Source organism: Nerophis ophidion, linkage group LG10, assembly GCF_033978795.1.
Source record: "Nerophis ophidion isolate RoL-2023_Sa linkage group LG10, RoL_Noph_v1.0, whole genome shotgun sequence".
Taxonomy (NCBI): Eukaryota; Metazoa; Chordata; class Actinopteri; order Syngnathiformes; family Syngnathidae; genus Nerophis; species Nerophis ophidion.
In genome coordinates, this window is record NC_084620.1 from 49,960,188 (window position 1) to 49,979,700 (window position 19,513).

At 38.5% G+C, this 19,513-nt stretch overlaps 1 protein-coding gene across 2 annotated transcripts in view; it reads left to right on the top strand.

The window, feature by feature from the left end:
- gas2l3 (growth arrest-specific 2 like 3) overlaps positions 1–19,513 on the top strand; it is an 85,834-nt gene that overhangs the window by 50,617 nt on the left and 15,704 nt on the right. For both annotated transcript variants that reach the window (XM_061914024.1, XM_061914023.1), the window contains exon 3: positions 16,380–16,566. In XM_061914024.1, coding sequence (XP_061770008.1) covers positions 16,380–16,566 — 187 coding nt within the window. The remainder of the gene's footprint in view (positions 1–16,379; positions 16,567–19,513) is intronic.

The window sequence follows — 19,513 nt, forward strand, 5'->3', positions numbered from 1 at the left end:
ATAGGTCTGGTGATAATGTTCCCCTTTAATGTTGCAGAAAACCGATTTCCAAACTAATAGGGTGAATTTGGGGATTTAAACGCCTTTCAATTGTTCGCTGTCGGAGCGATGACCTTTCACCCGTGACGTCACAACAGGAAGCAATCCGCCATTTTCTCAAACATATTACACACACCAAGTCAAATCAGCTCTGTTATTTTCCGTTTTTTCGACTGTTTTCCGTACCTTGGAGACATTTTGCCTCATCGGTGTGTTGTCGGAGGGTGTAACAACACGAACAGGGAGGGATTCAAGTTGACTTACGTGGAGTGTGCTAATCAGACATATCAATAGTCACGGCATGCTAATCGATGCTAACATGCTATTTAGGCTAGCTGTATGTACATATTGCGTCATTATGCCTCATTTGTAGCTATATCTGCATCCAGCCTTTCCCTCCACCCACATTTAATGCCAAACAAACACATACCAATCGGCGGATTCAAGTTGCAGCAGTTGTCAAAAGATGCGAAAGTCCCTCGTTTGTTCTGTTCTGTCGTAGCATCGCTACTGAGGATAACGATGCTACGACAGAGATGTGTGGACATCCTGCGACACTCAAAGCAGATGCATTTCCAACGATAAAGTTAACGAAATCACAAAGGTAAGTTTTGTTGATGTTATTGATGTATGTGCTAATCAGACATATTTGCGCACAGCATGACTGCAAGCTAATCGATGCTAACATGCTTTTTAGGCTAGCTGTATGTACATATTGCGTCAATATGCCTCATTTGTAGCTATATTTGCATCCAGCCTTTCCCTCCACCCACATGTAATGCCAAACAAACACATACCAATCGACGGATTCAAGTTGCACCAGTTGTCAAAAGATGCAATCGTAGGTTAGAAGGCGATCGCCGAATTCGTCCTCGTTTCCGTTGTCTGTCGTGATATGGCTCAATAGCTTCAGTTTCTTCTTCAATTTCGTTTTCGCTATCTGCCTCCACACTCCATCCATCCGTTTCAATACATGCGTAATCTGTTGAATCGCTTAAGCCGCTGAAATCCGAGTCTGAATCCGAGCTAATGTCGCTATATCTTTCTGTTCTATCCGCCATGTTTGTTTGTATTGGCATCACGCAGTGACGTCACAGGAAAATGGACGGGTGGATATAGCGATGGTGAAAATCAGGCACTTTTGAAGCAGTTATTCGGGATATTGCGTGATTGGTAAAATTTGGAAAAAAACTTCGAAAAATAAAATAAGCAACTGGGAACTGATTTTTTATTGGTTTTAACCCTTTTGAAATTGTGATAATGTTCCCCTTTAACAGTGTGGTAATTTAAAAACAAAAAACAAAAAACGTGATTTGTACAATTTGGTTTATCTTTAAACAAATCTGAAGTTGTCTTTATTTTTGAGTTATCATGCCATGATTTTGCCATTTGGCAATAGATTTTTCTCCGTGTGGCCCCTCAGCGGACATGACTTTGACACTGTTGTTTTAGGACAGGGGTCACCAACGCGGTGCCCGTAAGGACCAGATGAGTCGCCTGCTGGCCTGTTCTAAAAATAGCTGAAATAACAGCACTTACCAGTGAGCTGCCTCTATTTTTAAAATTGTATTTATTTACTAGCAAACTGGTCTCGCTTTGCTCAACCTTTTTAATTCTAAGAGAGACAAAACGCAAATAGAATTTGAAAATCCAAGAAAATATTTTAAAGACTTGGTCTTCACTTGTTTAAATAAATTAATTTGTTTTTTTTTTACTTTGCTTCTTATAACTCTCAGAAAGACAATATTAGAGAAAAAATACAACCTTAAAAATGATTTTAGGATTTTTAAACATATACCTGACAATTTAAATCAATGTTGAAGTATTTTTTTAATTTATTGTAAAGAATAATAAATACATTTTAATTTATTTCTTCATTTTAGCTTCTGTTTTTTCGACGAAGAATATTTGTGAAATATTTCTTCACACTTATTATGATTAAAATTAAAAAAAAACATTCTGGCAAATCTAGAAAATCCTTAAAATCAAATTTAAATCTTATTTCAAAGTCTTTTGAATTTCTTTTAAAATTTTTGTTCTGGAAAATCTAGAAGAAATAATGATTTGTCTTTGTTAGAGATATAGCTTGGTCCAATTTGTTATATATTATAACAAAGTGCAAATTGGATTTTAACTTATTTAAAACATGTCATCAAAATTTTTAAATTAATCTTAATCAGGAAAAAATTACTAATGATGTTCCATAATTTATTTCTTTTCAAAAAGATTCGAATTAGCTAGTTTTTCTCTTAATTTTTTTCGGTTGAATTTTGAATTTTAAAGAGTCAAAATTGAAGATAAACTCTGTTTCAAAGTTTAAGTTTCATTTTTTCCCCCTGTTTTCTTTCATATTTAACCGTTCAATTAAGTGGTTTTTTTTTCATCATTTATTCTCTACAAAAACGGAAAGGAAAAAAAAGGTACGACGGAATGACGGACAGAAATACCCTTTTTTTTTATTTATGTAGATTTATTTATTAAAGGTAAATCGAGCAAATTGGTTATTTCTGGCAATTTATTTAGGTGTGAATCAAACTGGTAGCCTTTGGCATTAATCAGTACCCAAAAAGTAGGTCTTGTTTTCAAAAAGGTTGGTGACCCCTGTTTTAGGAGGACACCATGAGGAACATTAGCACTGAAATCACAATGCTGGCTAAATTTATGTTGAAGGATCCTCCCCCTCAGGAGGTTTGGAGGCCCTCGGTATAAGTGGCTCAAGTTAAGCGCATGAGCTAAATCTAATGTGGAGGCGCACGCTGCTTTAAATCTCCACGACCAGCTTGCATTATTTGCTGGATTACAAAGACCGCGTTCCTCTGCCCGATCAAAACCCAGGTGCCTTAAGAAAATTGCAGATTAGCTCCTAATCTGCTCTCGATGCAGATTTAAAGAAATACATCTTAATCTTTTACGTAACGGGTCGTGAATGCAACAATATGCTGCCTCGCGTTTGGAATTAGCAGGAGGTCACATGACTTGTTGTTACGCAACGTCCATCTGGGTCCGTTCGGGTCTTTTCACGAAGGTGACGTTCTCGCTTTGGAACCTCAGGTGTTTTGTGTTTGGGTCCCAGGGCGGTGCACGCCAGTTCACGTCGGCTCCAGATGTTGGCACGTGGTCAGATGGTGCCTTCAGGGACCCCGAGCACGTGAGCCCGTGACCGCATGAGATGAGTCACCGTGGCCCGGAGTGGAATAAACTGGATGATACAGCAGAGGATTTGGAGAATGTCATGTGGTCAGATGAAACCAAAATAGAACTCTTTGGTATAAACTCAACTCGTCGTGTTTGGAGGAAGAAGAATACTGAGTTGCATCCCAAGAACACCATAGCTACTGTGATGCATGGGGGTGGAAACATCATGCTTTGTGGCTGTTTTTCTGCCAAGGGGATAGGACGATTAATTCGTGTTAGGAAAGAATGAATGGGGGCCATGTTTCGTGAGATTTTGAGCCAAAACCTCCTTCCATCAGTGAGAGCTTTGAATGGTTGACAAAATACTTATTTTTCACCATAATTTATAAAGACATTCTTTAAAATTCCTACAATGTGAATTCCTGGATTTTTTTTTTATACTTTCTGTCTCACAGTTGAAGTGTACCTATGATGAAAATCACAGACCTCTGTCATCATTTTAAGTGGGACAACTTGCACAATCGGTGGCTGACGAAATACTTTCTTGCCCCACTGTATATATATATATATTTCCTTCTAATACACATACTCTAATCAATTTAGACAAATAAAAAAATGTTTCCTTCACTTTTTTAGTAATAATTTCGATATATATTTTTAACCATTTTAACTAAAATATCTGTTTGTCAGCAGTGGTGCTCAGTTGTAATACACTTCTCCACCACTAGTGGCAGTCATGACAATATCAAACAAACCGAAGAATGGAGCTAAAGTCATAAATACATTTAAGTGCAAAAAATATGACTAAGGTGGTGAAGCTGTATTTTTGTTTGCTCTTTAATTTTATTGACAGTTTCTTTAAGAATAATATGAATGAAGAATTATTTATTAAATTTGGATATAATTTATTTTTATTTTTATTTTAAATGATTACTGATATTTTAATTTGTTTCAGCACTTTAAATTTTGAATAGGATTAAAACCAAGACATGCTCCACACATGTCCCAATGTTGCTCCAGACATGTCCCAACGTTGCTCCTGACATGTCCCAACGTTGCTCCTGACATGTCCCAACGTTGCTCCTGACATGTCCCAACGTTGCTCCTGACATGTCCCAACGTTGCTCCTGACTTGTCCCAATGTTGCTCCTGACATGTCCCAACGTTGCTCCTGACATGTCCCAACGTTGCTCCTGACATGTCCCAACGTTGCTGCTGACATGTCCCAACGTTGCTGCTGACATGTCCCAACGTAGCTGCTGACATGTCCCAACGTAGCTGCTGACATGTCCCAACGTTGCTGCTGACATGTCCCAACGTTGCTGCTGACATGTCCCAACGTTGCTCCTGACATGTCCCAACGTTGCTCCTGACATGTCCCAACGTTGCTGCTGACATGTCCCAACGTTGCTCCTGACTTGTCCCAACGTTGCTGCTGACATGTCCCAACGTTGCTGCTGACATGTCTCAACATTGCTGCTGAGATGTCCCAATGTTGCAGCTGTGATGGACACTGAGATGAAGGCCATGTGCAAGTTATGTAACCAAACATGTCTGCATGACTCACCCTCATGCACATCTGCTCCTCATCTGTGGATTACAACGATGCTCATACACAATCTAAGAATGTGTTGGACACACCATGGGTGTTGTTGGACCGCAGAGAGGCATGACATGGACATGAGATGGACATGACCAGGACATTAGATATACATAAGATGGACATGAGGAGGACATTAGATATACACTATATGGAGATGAGATGGACATGAGAGGACATTGTATATACATGAGATGGACATGAGAGGACATTAGATATTCATGAGATGGACATGAGAGGACATTATATGGACATGAGAGTGACATCAGGAGAACATTAGATATACATTATATGGAGATGAGATTGACATTAGATTCATATGAGAGGACATTAGATACACCTGGGAGGACATTAGATGGACATGAGAGGACTTTATATTTACACGAGATGGACATGACATGAGAGAACATTAGATATACATGAGATGGACATGAGAAGACATTAAATGGACATGAGAGGAAACTAAATATCCATGAGATGGACATTAGAGGACATTACATGGACATTATAGATACATGAGATGAACATGACAGGACATTAAATGGACATTATATATACATGAGATGGACAAGAGAAGACATTAAATATACATGAGAGAACATTAGATATACATGAGATGGACATGAGAGGACATTAGATATTCATGAGATGGACATGAGAGGACATTATATGGACATGAGAGTGACATCAGGAGAACATTAGATATACATGATATGGAGATGAGATGGACATTAGATTCATATGAGAGGACATTAGATACACCTGGGAGGACATTAGATGGACATGAGAGGACTTTATATTTACACGAGATGGACATGACATGAGAGAACATTAGATATACATGAGATGGACATGAGAAGACATTAAATGGACATGAGAGGAAACTAAATATCCATGAGATGGACATTAGAGGACATTAAATGGACATTATAGATACATGAGATGAACATGACAGGACATTAAATGGACATTATATATACATGAGATGGACAAGAGAAGACATTAAATATACATGAGAGAACATTAGATATACATGAGATGGACATGAGAGGAAATTAAATATCCTTGAGATGGACATTAGATATACATGACATTAAATGGACAATATAGATATATGAGATGAACATGACAGGACATTAAATGGACATTATATATACATGAGAGAACATTAGATATACATGAAAGGACATTAGATATACATAAGATGCACATGCGGTGGACATAAGAGGACATTTGATTTACATGATATGGACATGGGAGGACATTAGATGTACATGATATGGACATGGGAGGACATTGGCTATACATGAGATGGACATGAGAGGACATTAAATGGACATTATATATACATGAGAGGATATTGGATATACATGAGATGGACATGAGAGGACATTAGATACACACGAGGAGGACATGAGATATACATGAGATAGAAATGAGAAGTACATGAGAGGACATAAGATATACACTAAATGGACATTAGAGGATATTAAATGGACATGAGAAGGACACGAGAAAACATTAGATATGAGATATACATGAGAGGACATGTGAGGACATGAGATGGACACGAGAGGACAGGAGTTTAAGGATTCAGGATCAGTGGCTGGCTGCAGGCACTTTGAACACATCACTTGACGCCCATCAAAGCACGATTCACGGTCATTGACCCGATTTCCTCACGTGGTCCACAAATATCCGGCAACTTTTCAGAAGTCTGATGTTTCAAATGATTGTGGAGACATTGGTAAGACTCCTCTGTGGACTCACGACGTCTCATGGGCCAGACTGAAGACGTAGTTTGGACGACATAAACACTTTTTTTGGACTACATGTCTCCAATTTGACACCAACACTTGTCCTTTTTTAGTGGTGACAACAACTTGGACGGGTTTTCCACATAAGTGGAACCAAGTTCCACAATACATTCCTTTTTTTTTAAGGATAGACTTTTCTGGACTGTACTGGACTGGTAATAACAATGAAGAAGCCGATCTGTGGTGTCAACAATGGAAGGTGTCCCTTCACACGGGACATAAAGCCTTCCACGCCCACTCATCTTTGTCAGGTCTTCACAGGAGAAGCATTCATAGTTGGTCACCTGACTCCAGCACTCAAGTCCTGAGGAATCGTTGAGGAAAGTCATTTGAGCTCCTCTTATTATTTGAGCCGAATAAACTGCTTTTGTACCAAGTATCATAAACAAGAAGGATGGCCAGTGGGATACATTGTGGTTGTCTACACCTTTCAAGTTCCAGGTCAGCGTGTCAAACTGTTTTTTTCTGGTAAGGCCACATTGCAATTATGGCCCGTGACTATACATCAATATAAACCTTCTATAACTTCATGACACCATTTCCTTTCTATTAGTGTATTTGAATTATTATATTTTAATTATTATTATATTTATTATTATAATGATCATATTTGAATTGACAGATTGACACATACTTACCTCGGATAGTGTACGTCAAGTGACGGATATTTATGGACGACAAAATGAGGTGACAAAAGAAAGGGACATATCATGATTGCTGCAGGCCAATTAAAATGACATGGTAGGCCACTTTAAATAATGTTGTGGACCACTTACAATGATTGGGTGGTCCACAATTATTTATATGGAAGGCCACTTTAAATGTTCTGGACCACTTACAATGATTGGGTGGACCACATTTATTTATGAGGCAGGCCACATTAATAAATGTTGTGGACAACATACAATAATTGGGAGGACGACATTTATTTATGTTGCAGGCCACATAAAATAATGTTGTGCACCTCATACAATGATTTGGTGGTCCACATTTATTTATGTGGCAGGGCACTTTGAATAATGTTGTGGGCCACTTACAATGATTGGGTGGTCCACAATTATTTATGTGGAAGGCCACGTTAAATAATCTTGTGGACCACTTACAATGATTGAGTGAACCACATTTATTAATGAGGCAGGCCACAATAATAAATGTTGCGGACAACATACAAAAATTTAGAGGACCACATTTATTTATGTAGCAGGCCACGTAAAATAATGTTGTGCACCTCATACAATGATTGGGTGGTCCACATTTATTTATGTGGCAGGCCAATTCAAATAATGTTGTGGACCACGTACAATGAATCGGCGGACAACATGTATTTATGAGGCAGGCCGATTTAAAAAAAAAAATGTGTGCACCTCATACAAGGATTGGGTGGTCCACATTTATTTATGTGGCAGGCCAGTTTAAATAATGTTGTGGACAACTTACAACGATTGGGTGGTCCACAATTATTTATGTGGAAGGCCACTTTAAATAATGTTGTGGACCACTTACAATGATTTAGTGGACCACATTTATCAATGAGGCAGGCCACTATAATAAATGTTGCGGACAACATACAATGATTGGGTGGACCACATTTATTTATGAGGCAGGCCACATTTAGTAAATGTTGTGGACAACATACAACAATTGGGCGGACCACATTTACTTATGTTGCAGGCCACATAAAATAATGTTGTGCACCTAATACAATGATTTGGTGGTCCACATTTATTTATGTGGCAGGCCACTTTAAATAATGTTGTGGACCACTTACAATGATTGGGGGGTCCACAATTATTTATGTGGAAGGCCCCCTTAAATAATGTTGTGGACCACTTACAATGATTGGGTGGTCCACATTTATTTATGAGGCAGGTCAATTAATAAATGTTGTGGACAATGTACAATAATTCAAAGGACCAAATTTATTTATGTTGCAGGCCACGTAAAATAATGTTGTGCACCTAATGCAATGACTGGGTGGTCCACGTTTATTTATGTGGCAGGTGACCTTATATAATGTTGTGGACCACTTACAATGAATCGGCGGACCACATTTATTTATGAGGCAGGCCACATAAAATGATGTTGTGCACCTCACACAATGATTGGGTGGTCCACATTTATTTATGTGGCAGGCCAACTTAAATAATGTTGTGGACCACTTACAATGATTGGGTGGTCCACAATTATTTATGTGGAAGGTGACCTTATATAATGTTGTGGACCACTTACAATGAATCGGCGGACCACATTTATTAGTGAGGCAGGCCACTATAAAAAATGTTGTGGACAACATACAAAAATTCGCAGGACCACATTTATTTATGTAGCAGGCCACATAAAATGATGTTGTGCACCTCACACAATGATTGGGTGGTCCACATTTATTTATGTGGCAGGCCAACTTAAATAATGTTGTGGACCACTTACAATGATTGGGTGGTCCACAATTATTTATGTGGAAGGCCACTTTAAATAATCTTGTGGACCACTTACAATGATTGAGTGAACCACATTTATTAATGAGGCAGGCCACAATAATAAATGTTGTGGACAACATAAAAAAATTCAGAGGACCACATTTATTTATGTAGCAGGCCACGTAAAATAATGTTGTGCACCTCATACAATGATTGGGTGGTCCATGTTTATTTATGTGGCAGGCCACTTTAAATAATGTTGTGGACCACTTACAATGAATCGGCGGACCACATGTATTTATGAGGCAGGCCACATTAAAAAAAAATAATTGTGCACCTCATACAAGGATTGGGTGGTCCACATTTATTTATGTGACAGGCCACTTTAATTAATGTTGTGGACAACTTACAATGATTGTGTGATCCACAGTTATTTATGTGGAAGGCGGTTTAGCTCGGTTGGTAGAGTGGCTGTACCAGCAACTTGAGGGTTGCAGGTTCGATTCCCACTTCTGCCATCCTAGTCACTGCCGTTGTGTCCTTGGGCAAGACACTTTACCCACCTGCTCTCAGTGCCACCCACACTGGTTTGAATGTAACTTAGATATTGGGTTTCACTATGTAAAGCGCTTTGAGTCACTAGAGAAAAAGCGCTATATAAATAATGTTGCAGACCGTGTACAATGATTGGGTGGTCCACAATTATTAATGTGAAAGGCCACTTTAAATAATGTTGCGGACAACAAACAATGATTGGGTGGACCACATTTATTTATGAGGCAGGCCACATTTAATAACTGTTGTGGACAACATACAATAATTGGGCGGACCACATTTACTTATGTTGCAGGACACATAAAATAATGTTGTGCACCTCATACAATGATTTGGTGGTCCACATTTATTTATGTGGCAGGCCACTTTAAATAATGTTGTGGACCACTTACAATGATTGGGGGGTCCACAATTATTTATGTGGAAGGCCCTCTTAAATAATGTTGTGGACTTCTTACAATGAATCGGCGGACCACATGTATTTATGAGGGTGGCCACATAAAAAAAATGTGTGGACAACATACAAAGATTTGGTGGTCCACGTTTATTTATGTGACAGAACACATAAAATAATTTTGTGCACCTCATACAATGATTGGGTGGTCCACATTTATTCATGTGGCAGGCCAATTTAAATAATGTTTTGGACCACTTACAATGATTGGGTGGTCCACATTATTTATGTGGAAGGCCACTTTAAATAATGTTGTGGACCACTTACAATGATTGGGTGGTCCACATTTATTTATGAGGCAGATCAATTAATAAATGTTGTGGACAATGTACAATAATTCAAAGGACCACATTTATTTATGTTGCAGGCCACATAAAATATTTTTGTGCACCTCAAACAATGAATGGGTGGTCCACATTTATGTGGCAGGCCACTTTAAATAATGTTGTGGACCACTTACAATGATTGAGTGAACCACATTTATTAATGAGGCAGGCCACAATAATAAATGTTGTGGACAACATACAAAAATTCAGAGGACCACATTTATTTATGTAGCAGGCCACGTAAAATAATGTTTTGCACCTCATACAATGATTGGGTGGTCCACAACTATTTATGTGTAAGGCCACTTTAAATAACCTTGTGGACCACTTACAATGATTGAGTGAACCACATTTATTAATGAGGCAGGCCACAATAATAAATGTTGTGGACAACATACAAAAATTCAGAGGACCACATTTATTTATGTAGCAGGCCACGTAAAATAATGTTGTGCACCTCATACAATGATTGGGTGGTCCACATTTATTTATGTGGCAGGCCAATTCAAATAATGTTGTGGACCACGTACAATGAATCGGCGGACAACATGTATTTATGAGGCAGGCCACTTTAAAAAAATATGTGCACCTCATACAAGGATTGGGTGGTCCACATTTATTTATGTGGCAGACCAGTTTAAATAATGTTGTGGACAACTTACAATGATTGGGTGGTCCACAGTTATTTATGTGGAAGGCCAATGTTGTGGACCACTTACAATGATTTAGTGGACCACTTTTATTAATGAGGCAGGCCACAATAATAAATGTTGTGGACAACATACAAAAATTCAGAGGACCACATTTATTTATGTAGCAGGCCACGTAAAATAATGTTGTGCACCTCATACAATGATCGGGTGGTCCACATTTATTTATGTGGCAGGCCAAATTAAATAATGTTGTGGGCCACATACAATGAATCGGCGGACCACATGTATTTATGTGGAAGGCCACTTTAAATAATGTTGTGGGCCACTTACAATGATTTAGTGGACCACATTTATTAATGAGGCAGGCCACTATAATAAATGTTGTGGACAACATACAATAATTGGGCTGACCACATGTTTTTATGTTGCAGGCCACGTAAAATTATGTTATGCACCTCATACAATGATTTGGTGGTCCACATTTATTTATGTGGCAGGTCACTTTAAATAATGTTGCTGACCGTGTACAATGATTGGGTGGTCCACAATTATTTATGTGAAAGGCCACTTTAAATAATTTTGCGGACAACAAACAATGATTGGGTGGACCACATTTATGAGGCAGGCCACATTTAATAAATGTTTTGGACAACATACAATAATTGGGCGGACCACATTTACTTATGTTGCAGGACACATAAAATAATGTTGTGCACCTCATACAATGATTTGGTGGTCCACATTTATTTATGTGGCAGGCCACATTAAATAATGTTGTGGACGACTTACAATGATTGGGGGGTCCACAATTATTTATGTGGAAGGCCCTCTTAAATAATGTTGTGGACTTCTTACAATGAATCGGCGGACCACATGTATTTATGAGGGTGGCCACATAAAAAAAATGTGTGGACAACATACAATGATTTGGTGGTCCACATTTATTTATGTGACAGGCCACATAAAATAATTTTGTGCACCTCATACAATGAATGGGTGGTCCACATTTATTTATGTGGCAGGCCACTTTAAATAATGTTGTGGACCACTTACAATGATTGGGGGGTCCACAATTATTTATGTGGAAGGCCCCCTTAATGTTGTGGACCTCTTACAATGAATCGACGGACCACATTTATTTATGAGGCAGGCCACATTAAAAATTTTGTGGACAACATACAAAGATTTGGTGGTCCACGTTTATTTTTGTGACAGGCCACATAAAATAATGTTGTGCACCTCATACAATGATTTGGTGGTCCACATTTATTTATGTGGCAGGCCACTTTAAATAATGTTGTGGACGACTTACAATGATTGGGGGGTCCACAATTATTTATGTGGAAGGCCCTCTTAAATAATGTTGTGGACTTCTTACAATGAATCGGCGGACCACATGTATTTATGAGGGTGGCCACATAAAAAAAATGTGTGGACAACATACAATGATTTGGTGGTCCACATTTATTTATGTGACAGGCCACATAAAATAATTTTGTGCACCTCATACAATGAATGGGTGGTCCACATTTATTTATGTGGCAGGCCACTTTAAATAATGTTGTGGACCACTTACAATGATTGGGGGGTCCACAATTATTTATGTGGAAGGCCCCCTTAATGTTGTGGACCTCTTACAATGAATCGACGGACCACATTTATTTATGAGGCAGGCCACATAAAAAAATTTGTGGACAACATACAAAGATTTGGTGGTCCACGTTTATTTATGTGACAGGCCACATAAAATAATTTTGTGCACCTCATACAATGATTGGGTGGTCCACATTTATTCATGTGGCAGGCCACTTTAAATAATGTTTTGGACCACTTACAATGATTGGGTGGTCCACATTATTTATGTGGAAGGCCACTTTAAATAATGTTGTGGACCACTTACAATGATTGGGTGGTCCACATTTATTTATGAGGCAGATCAATTAATAAATGTTGTGGACAATGTACAATAATTCAAAGGACCACATTTATTTATGTTGCAGGCCACATAAAATAATTTTGTGCACCTCATGCAATGAATGGGTGGTCCACATTTATGTGGCAGGCCACTTTAAATAATGTTGTGGACCACTTACAATGATTGAGTGAACCACATTTATTAATGAGGCAGGCCACAATAATAAATGTTGTGGACAACATACAAAAATTCAGAGGACCACATTTATTTATGTAGCAGGCCACGTAAAATAATGTTGTGCACCTCATACAATGATTGGGTGGTCCACAACTATTTATGTGTAAGGCCAATTTAAATAACCTTGTGGACCACTTACAATGATTGAGTGAACCACATTTATTAATGAGGCAGGCCACAATAATAAATGTTGTGGACAACATACAAAAATTCAGAGGACCACATTTATTTATGTAGCAGGCCACGTAAAATGTTGTGCACCTCATACAAGGATTGGGTGGTCCACATTTATTTATGTGGCAGACTAGTTTAAATAATGTTGTGGACAACTTACAATGATTTGGTGGTCCACAGTTATTTATGTGGAAGGCCAGTTTAAATAATGTTGTGGACCACTTACAATGATTTAGTGGACCACTTTATTAATGAGGCAGGCCACAATAATAAATGTTGTGGACAACATACAAAAATTCAGAGGACCACATTTATTTATGTAGCAGGCCACGTAAAATAATGTTGTGCACCTCATACAATGATCGGGTGGTCCACATTTATTTATGTGGCAGGCCAATTTAAATAATGTTGTGGGCCACTTACAATGAATCGGCGGACCACATGTATTTATGTGGAAGGCCACATTAAATAATGTTGTGGACCACTTACAATGATTTAGTGGACCACATTTATTAATGAGGCAGGCCACCATAATAAATGTTGTGGACAACATACAATAATTGGGCTGACCACATGTTTTTATGTTGCAGGCCACGTAAAATTATGTTATGCACCTCATACAATGATTTGGTGGTCCACATTTATTTATGTGGCAGGCCACAGTAAATAATGTTGCAGACCGTGTACAATGATTGGGTGGTCCACAATTATTTATGTGAAAGGCCACTTTAAATAATTTTGCGGACAACAAACAATGATTGGGTGGACCACATTTACTTATGTTGCAGGACACCTAAAATAATGTTGTGCACCTCATACAATGATTTGGTGGTCCACATTTATTTATGTGGCAGGCCACTTTAAATAATGTTGTGGACCACTTACAATGATTGGGGGGTCCACAATTATTTATGTGGAAGGCCCCCTTAAATAATGTTGTGGACTTCTTACAATGAATCGGCGGACCACATGTATTTATGAGGGTGGCCACATTAAAAAAATGTGTGGACAACATAAAATGATTTGGTGGTCCACATTTATTTATGTGACAGGCCACTTAAAATAATTTTGTTCACCTCATACAATGAATGGGTGGTCCACATTTATTTATGTGGCAGGCCACTTTAAATAATGTTGTGGACCACTTACAATGATTGGGGGGTCCACAATTATTTATGAGGCAGATCAATTAATAAATGTTGTGGACAATGTACAATAATTCAAAGGACCACATGTATTTATGTTGCAGGCCACATAAAATAATTTTGTGCACCTCATACAATGAATGGGTGGTCCACATTTATTTATGTGGCAGGCCACTTTAAAAATGTTGTGGACCACTTACAATGATTGGGTGGTCCACATTATTTATGTGGAAGGCCACTTTAAATAATGTTGTGGACCACTTACAATGATTGGGTGGTCCACATTTATTTATGAGGCAGGTCAATTAATAAATGTTGTGGACAATGTACAATAATTCAAAGGACCACATTTATTTATGTTGCAGGCCACATAAAATAATGTTGTGCACCTAATACAATGATTTAGTGGTCCACATTTATTTATGTGGCAGGCCACGTTAAATAATGTCGTGGACCACTTACAATGATTGAGTGGACCACATTTATTTATGAGGCAGGCCAATTAATAGATGTTGTGGACAATGTACAATAATTCGAAGGACCACTTTTATTTATGTTGCAGGCCACATAAAATAATGTTGTGCACCTAATACAATGACTGGGTGGTCCACATTTATTTATGTGGCAGGCCACTTTAAATAATGTTGTGGACCACTTACAATGATTGGGTGGTCCACAATTATTTATGTGAAAGGTGACCTTATATAATGTTGTGGACCACTTACAATGAATCGGCGGACCACATTTATTAGTGAGGCAGGCCACTATAAAAAAATGCTGTGGACAACATACAAAAATTCGGAGGACCACATTTATTTATGTAGCAGGCCACATTAAAGGATGTTGTGTAGCTCATACAATGATTGGGTGGTCCACATTTATTTATGTCGCAGGCCATTTTAAATAATGTTGTGGACCACTTACAATGATTGGGTGGTCCACATTATTTATGCGGAAGGTGACCTTAAATAACGTTTTGGACCACTTACAATGAATCGGCGGACCACATTTATTAGTGAGGCAGGCCATTATAAAAAATGTTGTGGACAACATACAAAAATTCGGAGGACCACATTTATTTATGTAGCAGGCCACATAAAATGATGTTGTGTACCTGATACAATGGTGGTCCACATTTATTTATGTCGCAGGCCATTTTAAATAATGTTGTGGACCACTTACAATGATTGGGTGGTCCACAATTATTTTTGTGGAAGGTCACCTTAAATAATGTTGTGGGCCACTTACAATGATTCGGCGGTCCACATGTGTTTATGACACAGGCCACAATAATAAATGTTGTGGACAACATACAATAATTGGGCGGACCACATTTATTTATGTTGCAGGCCACATAAAATAATGTTGTGCACCTCATAAAATGATTGGGAGGTCCACTATTTTTTATGTGGAAGGCCATTAAATAATGTCGTGGACCACTTACAATGAATCGTCGGACCACATGTATTCATGAGGCAGGCCACGTTAATAAATGTTGTGGACAACATACAATGATTTTGTGGTCCACATTTATTTATGTGACAGGCCACATAAATAACGTTGTGCACCTTATACGATGATTGGGCGGATCGCATTTATATGGCAGGTCACGTAAATGTGGCAGACTACATTTATTGAAATGGTGGGCCACTATAAGTAACATGGTGGGCCACATAAATGAGGTGGTTTACCACATAAAATGACGTGGTCGGCCACTTTAAACGTGGTGTGCCTTAAGTAGTGGTGGGCCACTTGAATGAGGTGGTTGGCCACCTAATGATGTGGCGGACCACATAAATAATGTGCTGGGCCAGATTTGGGTCTTGAGTCTGACATGTTGTTAGAATTAGTTTGACAAAAAAATAAAAGTGGATGGTAGAACAATGTATGATTGTTGTGTTTTCTTGTCCAGGTGTGGTTTGGAGAGAAGTTCGACGCCCCCTCACTGAGCCCGCGTAGTCCTCGCAGTCCCTTGGCCCAGCGGCACGGCCCCGGCCTCACAGACGTCTTCCAGTACGACCAGTGGCTGGCGGTGCGGCATGAAGCCACCCTGGTGCCCATGCAGGAGGACCTCGCCATCTGGCTCACGGGCATGCTGGGTAAATTCCACTCCGACTTACATGACGGCCAGTACGGATCCATATCCAAATCCATAAATTTGCTGCACCGTTTAAAAAAAACCCCCAAAAGCATTGAAGTTGTCACGTTGTGTAAATATTAAATAAAAAGAGAATGCAATGATTTGCAAATCCTTTTCAACTTATATTCAATTGAATAGACTGCAAAGACAAGATATTTAACATTCAAAAAGGTATTTTTTGCAAATATTTGCTCATTTTGGAATTTTAATGGAATATGTTTCAAAAAAGCTGGCATAAGTGGCAAAAAAGACTGAGAAACTTGAGTAATGCTCATCAAACATTTATTTGGAACAGGCTAATTGGGAACAGGTGGGTGCCATGATTGGGTATAAAAGCAGCTTTCACAAACAAGGATGGGGCGAGGGTCACCACTTTGTCAACAAATGCCAGAGCAAATTGTTTAAAAAGAATATTTCTCCACCAGCTATTGCAAGGAATTTAGGGATTTCACCATCCACGCTCTGTAATCTCATCGAAAGGTTTAGAGAATCTGGAGAAATCACTGCACGTAAGCCATGATATTACACACCTTCGATACGTCACCTTTGCCCCCGGTGCCGCTCACACTGGTGAATGAATGATTGGTGTTGGCCGGAGGGGCCGTAGGCGCAAACTGGCAGCCACGCTTCCGTCAGTCTACCACAGGGCAGCTGTGGCTACTGATGTAGCTTACCACCACCAGTGTGAATGAATGATGGGTTCCAACTTCTCTGTGAGCGCTTTGAGTACCTAACAATAGAAAAGCGCGATATAAATCTATTATTATTATTATTATTATACAGGTTTTGGAGCAACATATGTTGTCATCCAAGCAAAGTTATCATGGACGCCCCTGCTTATTTCAGCAAGACGATGCCAAGCCGCATGTTACAACAGCGTGGCTTCGTAGTAAGAGTGAGGGTACTAGACTGGCCTGTCTGTAGTCCAGACCTGTCTCCCATTGAAAATGTGTGAAGGCTAAAATATGAGAAGGGAGACTGTTGAACAACTTAAGCTGTACATCAAGCAAGATTTGGAAATAATTCCACTTCAAAAATGTGTCTCCTCAGTTCCCAAAACTTCACTGAGTGTTGTTAAAAGGAAAGGCCATATAACACACTGGTAAAACTGGGACAACTTATTTGCAATGTGTTGCTGCCATTAAATTCAAAGTTAATGATTATTTGCGGGGGGAAAAAATGAAGTTTGAACATGAAATATCTTGTCTTTGCAGTCAATTCAATTGAATATTAGTTGGAAAGGATTCAGCAAATTTTTGTATTCTCTTTTTATTTATCATTTACACAACGTGCCAACTGGTTTTGGGTTTTGAACATTGCGATGGTTTTGAAAATGAAAAACAAACAAGTCGACATTCCTGGTTTGTACTTAAACATGCGGGGGACTACAATAGCACCCAAACTAAGTCCGGGGGCCCCTCCTATGGCCCTCCATTGTAAAAGAGTGGCCTGAGGCCCCTGGTGGTCACAAAGTCCACAATGCATAGAAGACTAAGGACAATGATTGCTCCACTCAAGTTAAATTCCACACAATAAAAGGCCTGAAAGGAGACTCCCTGCACACCACCTGCCTTTCTGCACCTGAGGGGCCACATTCGGGGTCTTTCCTGTCACGTTCCAAATAACCTCCCTTGTGGGGAAAACACTGAATGGCTGATACTAAAACCAACAGTAGGCTCAGTTTCCATTTCCTCCTCGCTCCTTTATGGAGCAAAATAAAAAGATGTTCCGATAAGGGATTTAGTTCTGAGGGGACCACTAAGGGCCAAATAGCAGCATCCTAATCCGACTACACGGGAGAAAGTGCTTCACATAGCGACTTTTCAACACAACACCACATTCTCACCTCTTCACCTCAATTCCTGCTCTCCAACACTAAAGTCTCACATGTGAACCGCTACGGTACTTTGTTCCTACGCTTTGAACCCTGCGGCTTGTAAAAATCGTGTTGCATAATAATAGTGTTGAGCCGTTTGTATTAATATTGATTTTATTATGTTTTATGCCCTTTTTGTTGAACAAAGCACAACATTTTCAACAATTCCTTTTTTAAAGAACAATATTCCATGTGAAGTATTTGAGCTTTTAATGGGTCAATCATTCCTAGAGACATTGATTTTCATTCATTATTATTATTATTATTATTTTTTAATGACAGTTTGGAAAAAAAAAAAGAAATAAATCCTACTAAATTTTTCCATTGACCCAAACGGGCCCTCACTCATAAATGTTTGAAAAATATAACATAATTTTTTTTTACTTTCAACACTTAAGTCTCTAGATCAACTCTCACATGTGAGCCGCCACTTTGTTACTACGCTTTGAACCCTGCGGCTTGTACTTTTGTGTATTTTCAAAAAAATCATGTTGGATAATAATAGAGCGTTCCATTCAGATCGAGCTGTTTGTATTAATATTTATTTAATTATGTTTTATGCCTTTTTTGTTCAACAAAACTCCAAATGTGCAAGATTAACATTTCATTCATTATTATTATTATTTATTTTTAAATTTTTTAAATAAATCCCACTAATATTTTCAGTGACCCAAACTGGACCCCACTCATAAACGTTTAAAAAATACAACATGCATCTTTTTTTTTTTTTTACTTTCAACACTTAAGTCTCTAAATCAACTCTCACATGTGAGCCGCTACTTTGTTCCTACGCTTTAAACCCTGTGGCTATTAATATTGATTTAATTATGTTTCAAGCCCTTTTTGTTCAGCAAAACACAAAATGTGCAACAATTTCTTTTTTAAAGAAGAATATTCCATGTGAAGTATTTGGAGCTTTTAGTATATGGAGCTTTTAAGAAAATTAATAATTCCTAGAAATATTTATTATTATTATTTTTTTAATGACAGTTTGACTTAAAAAAAATAAATTAATCCCACTAAAATTTTT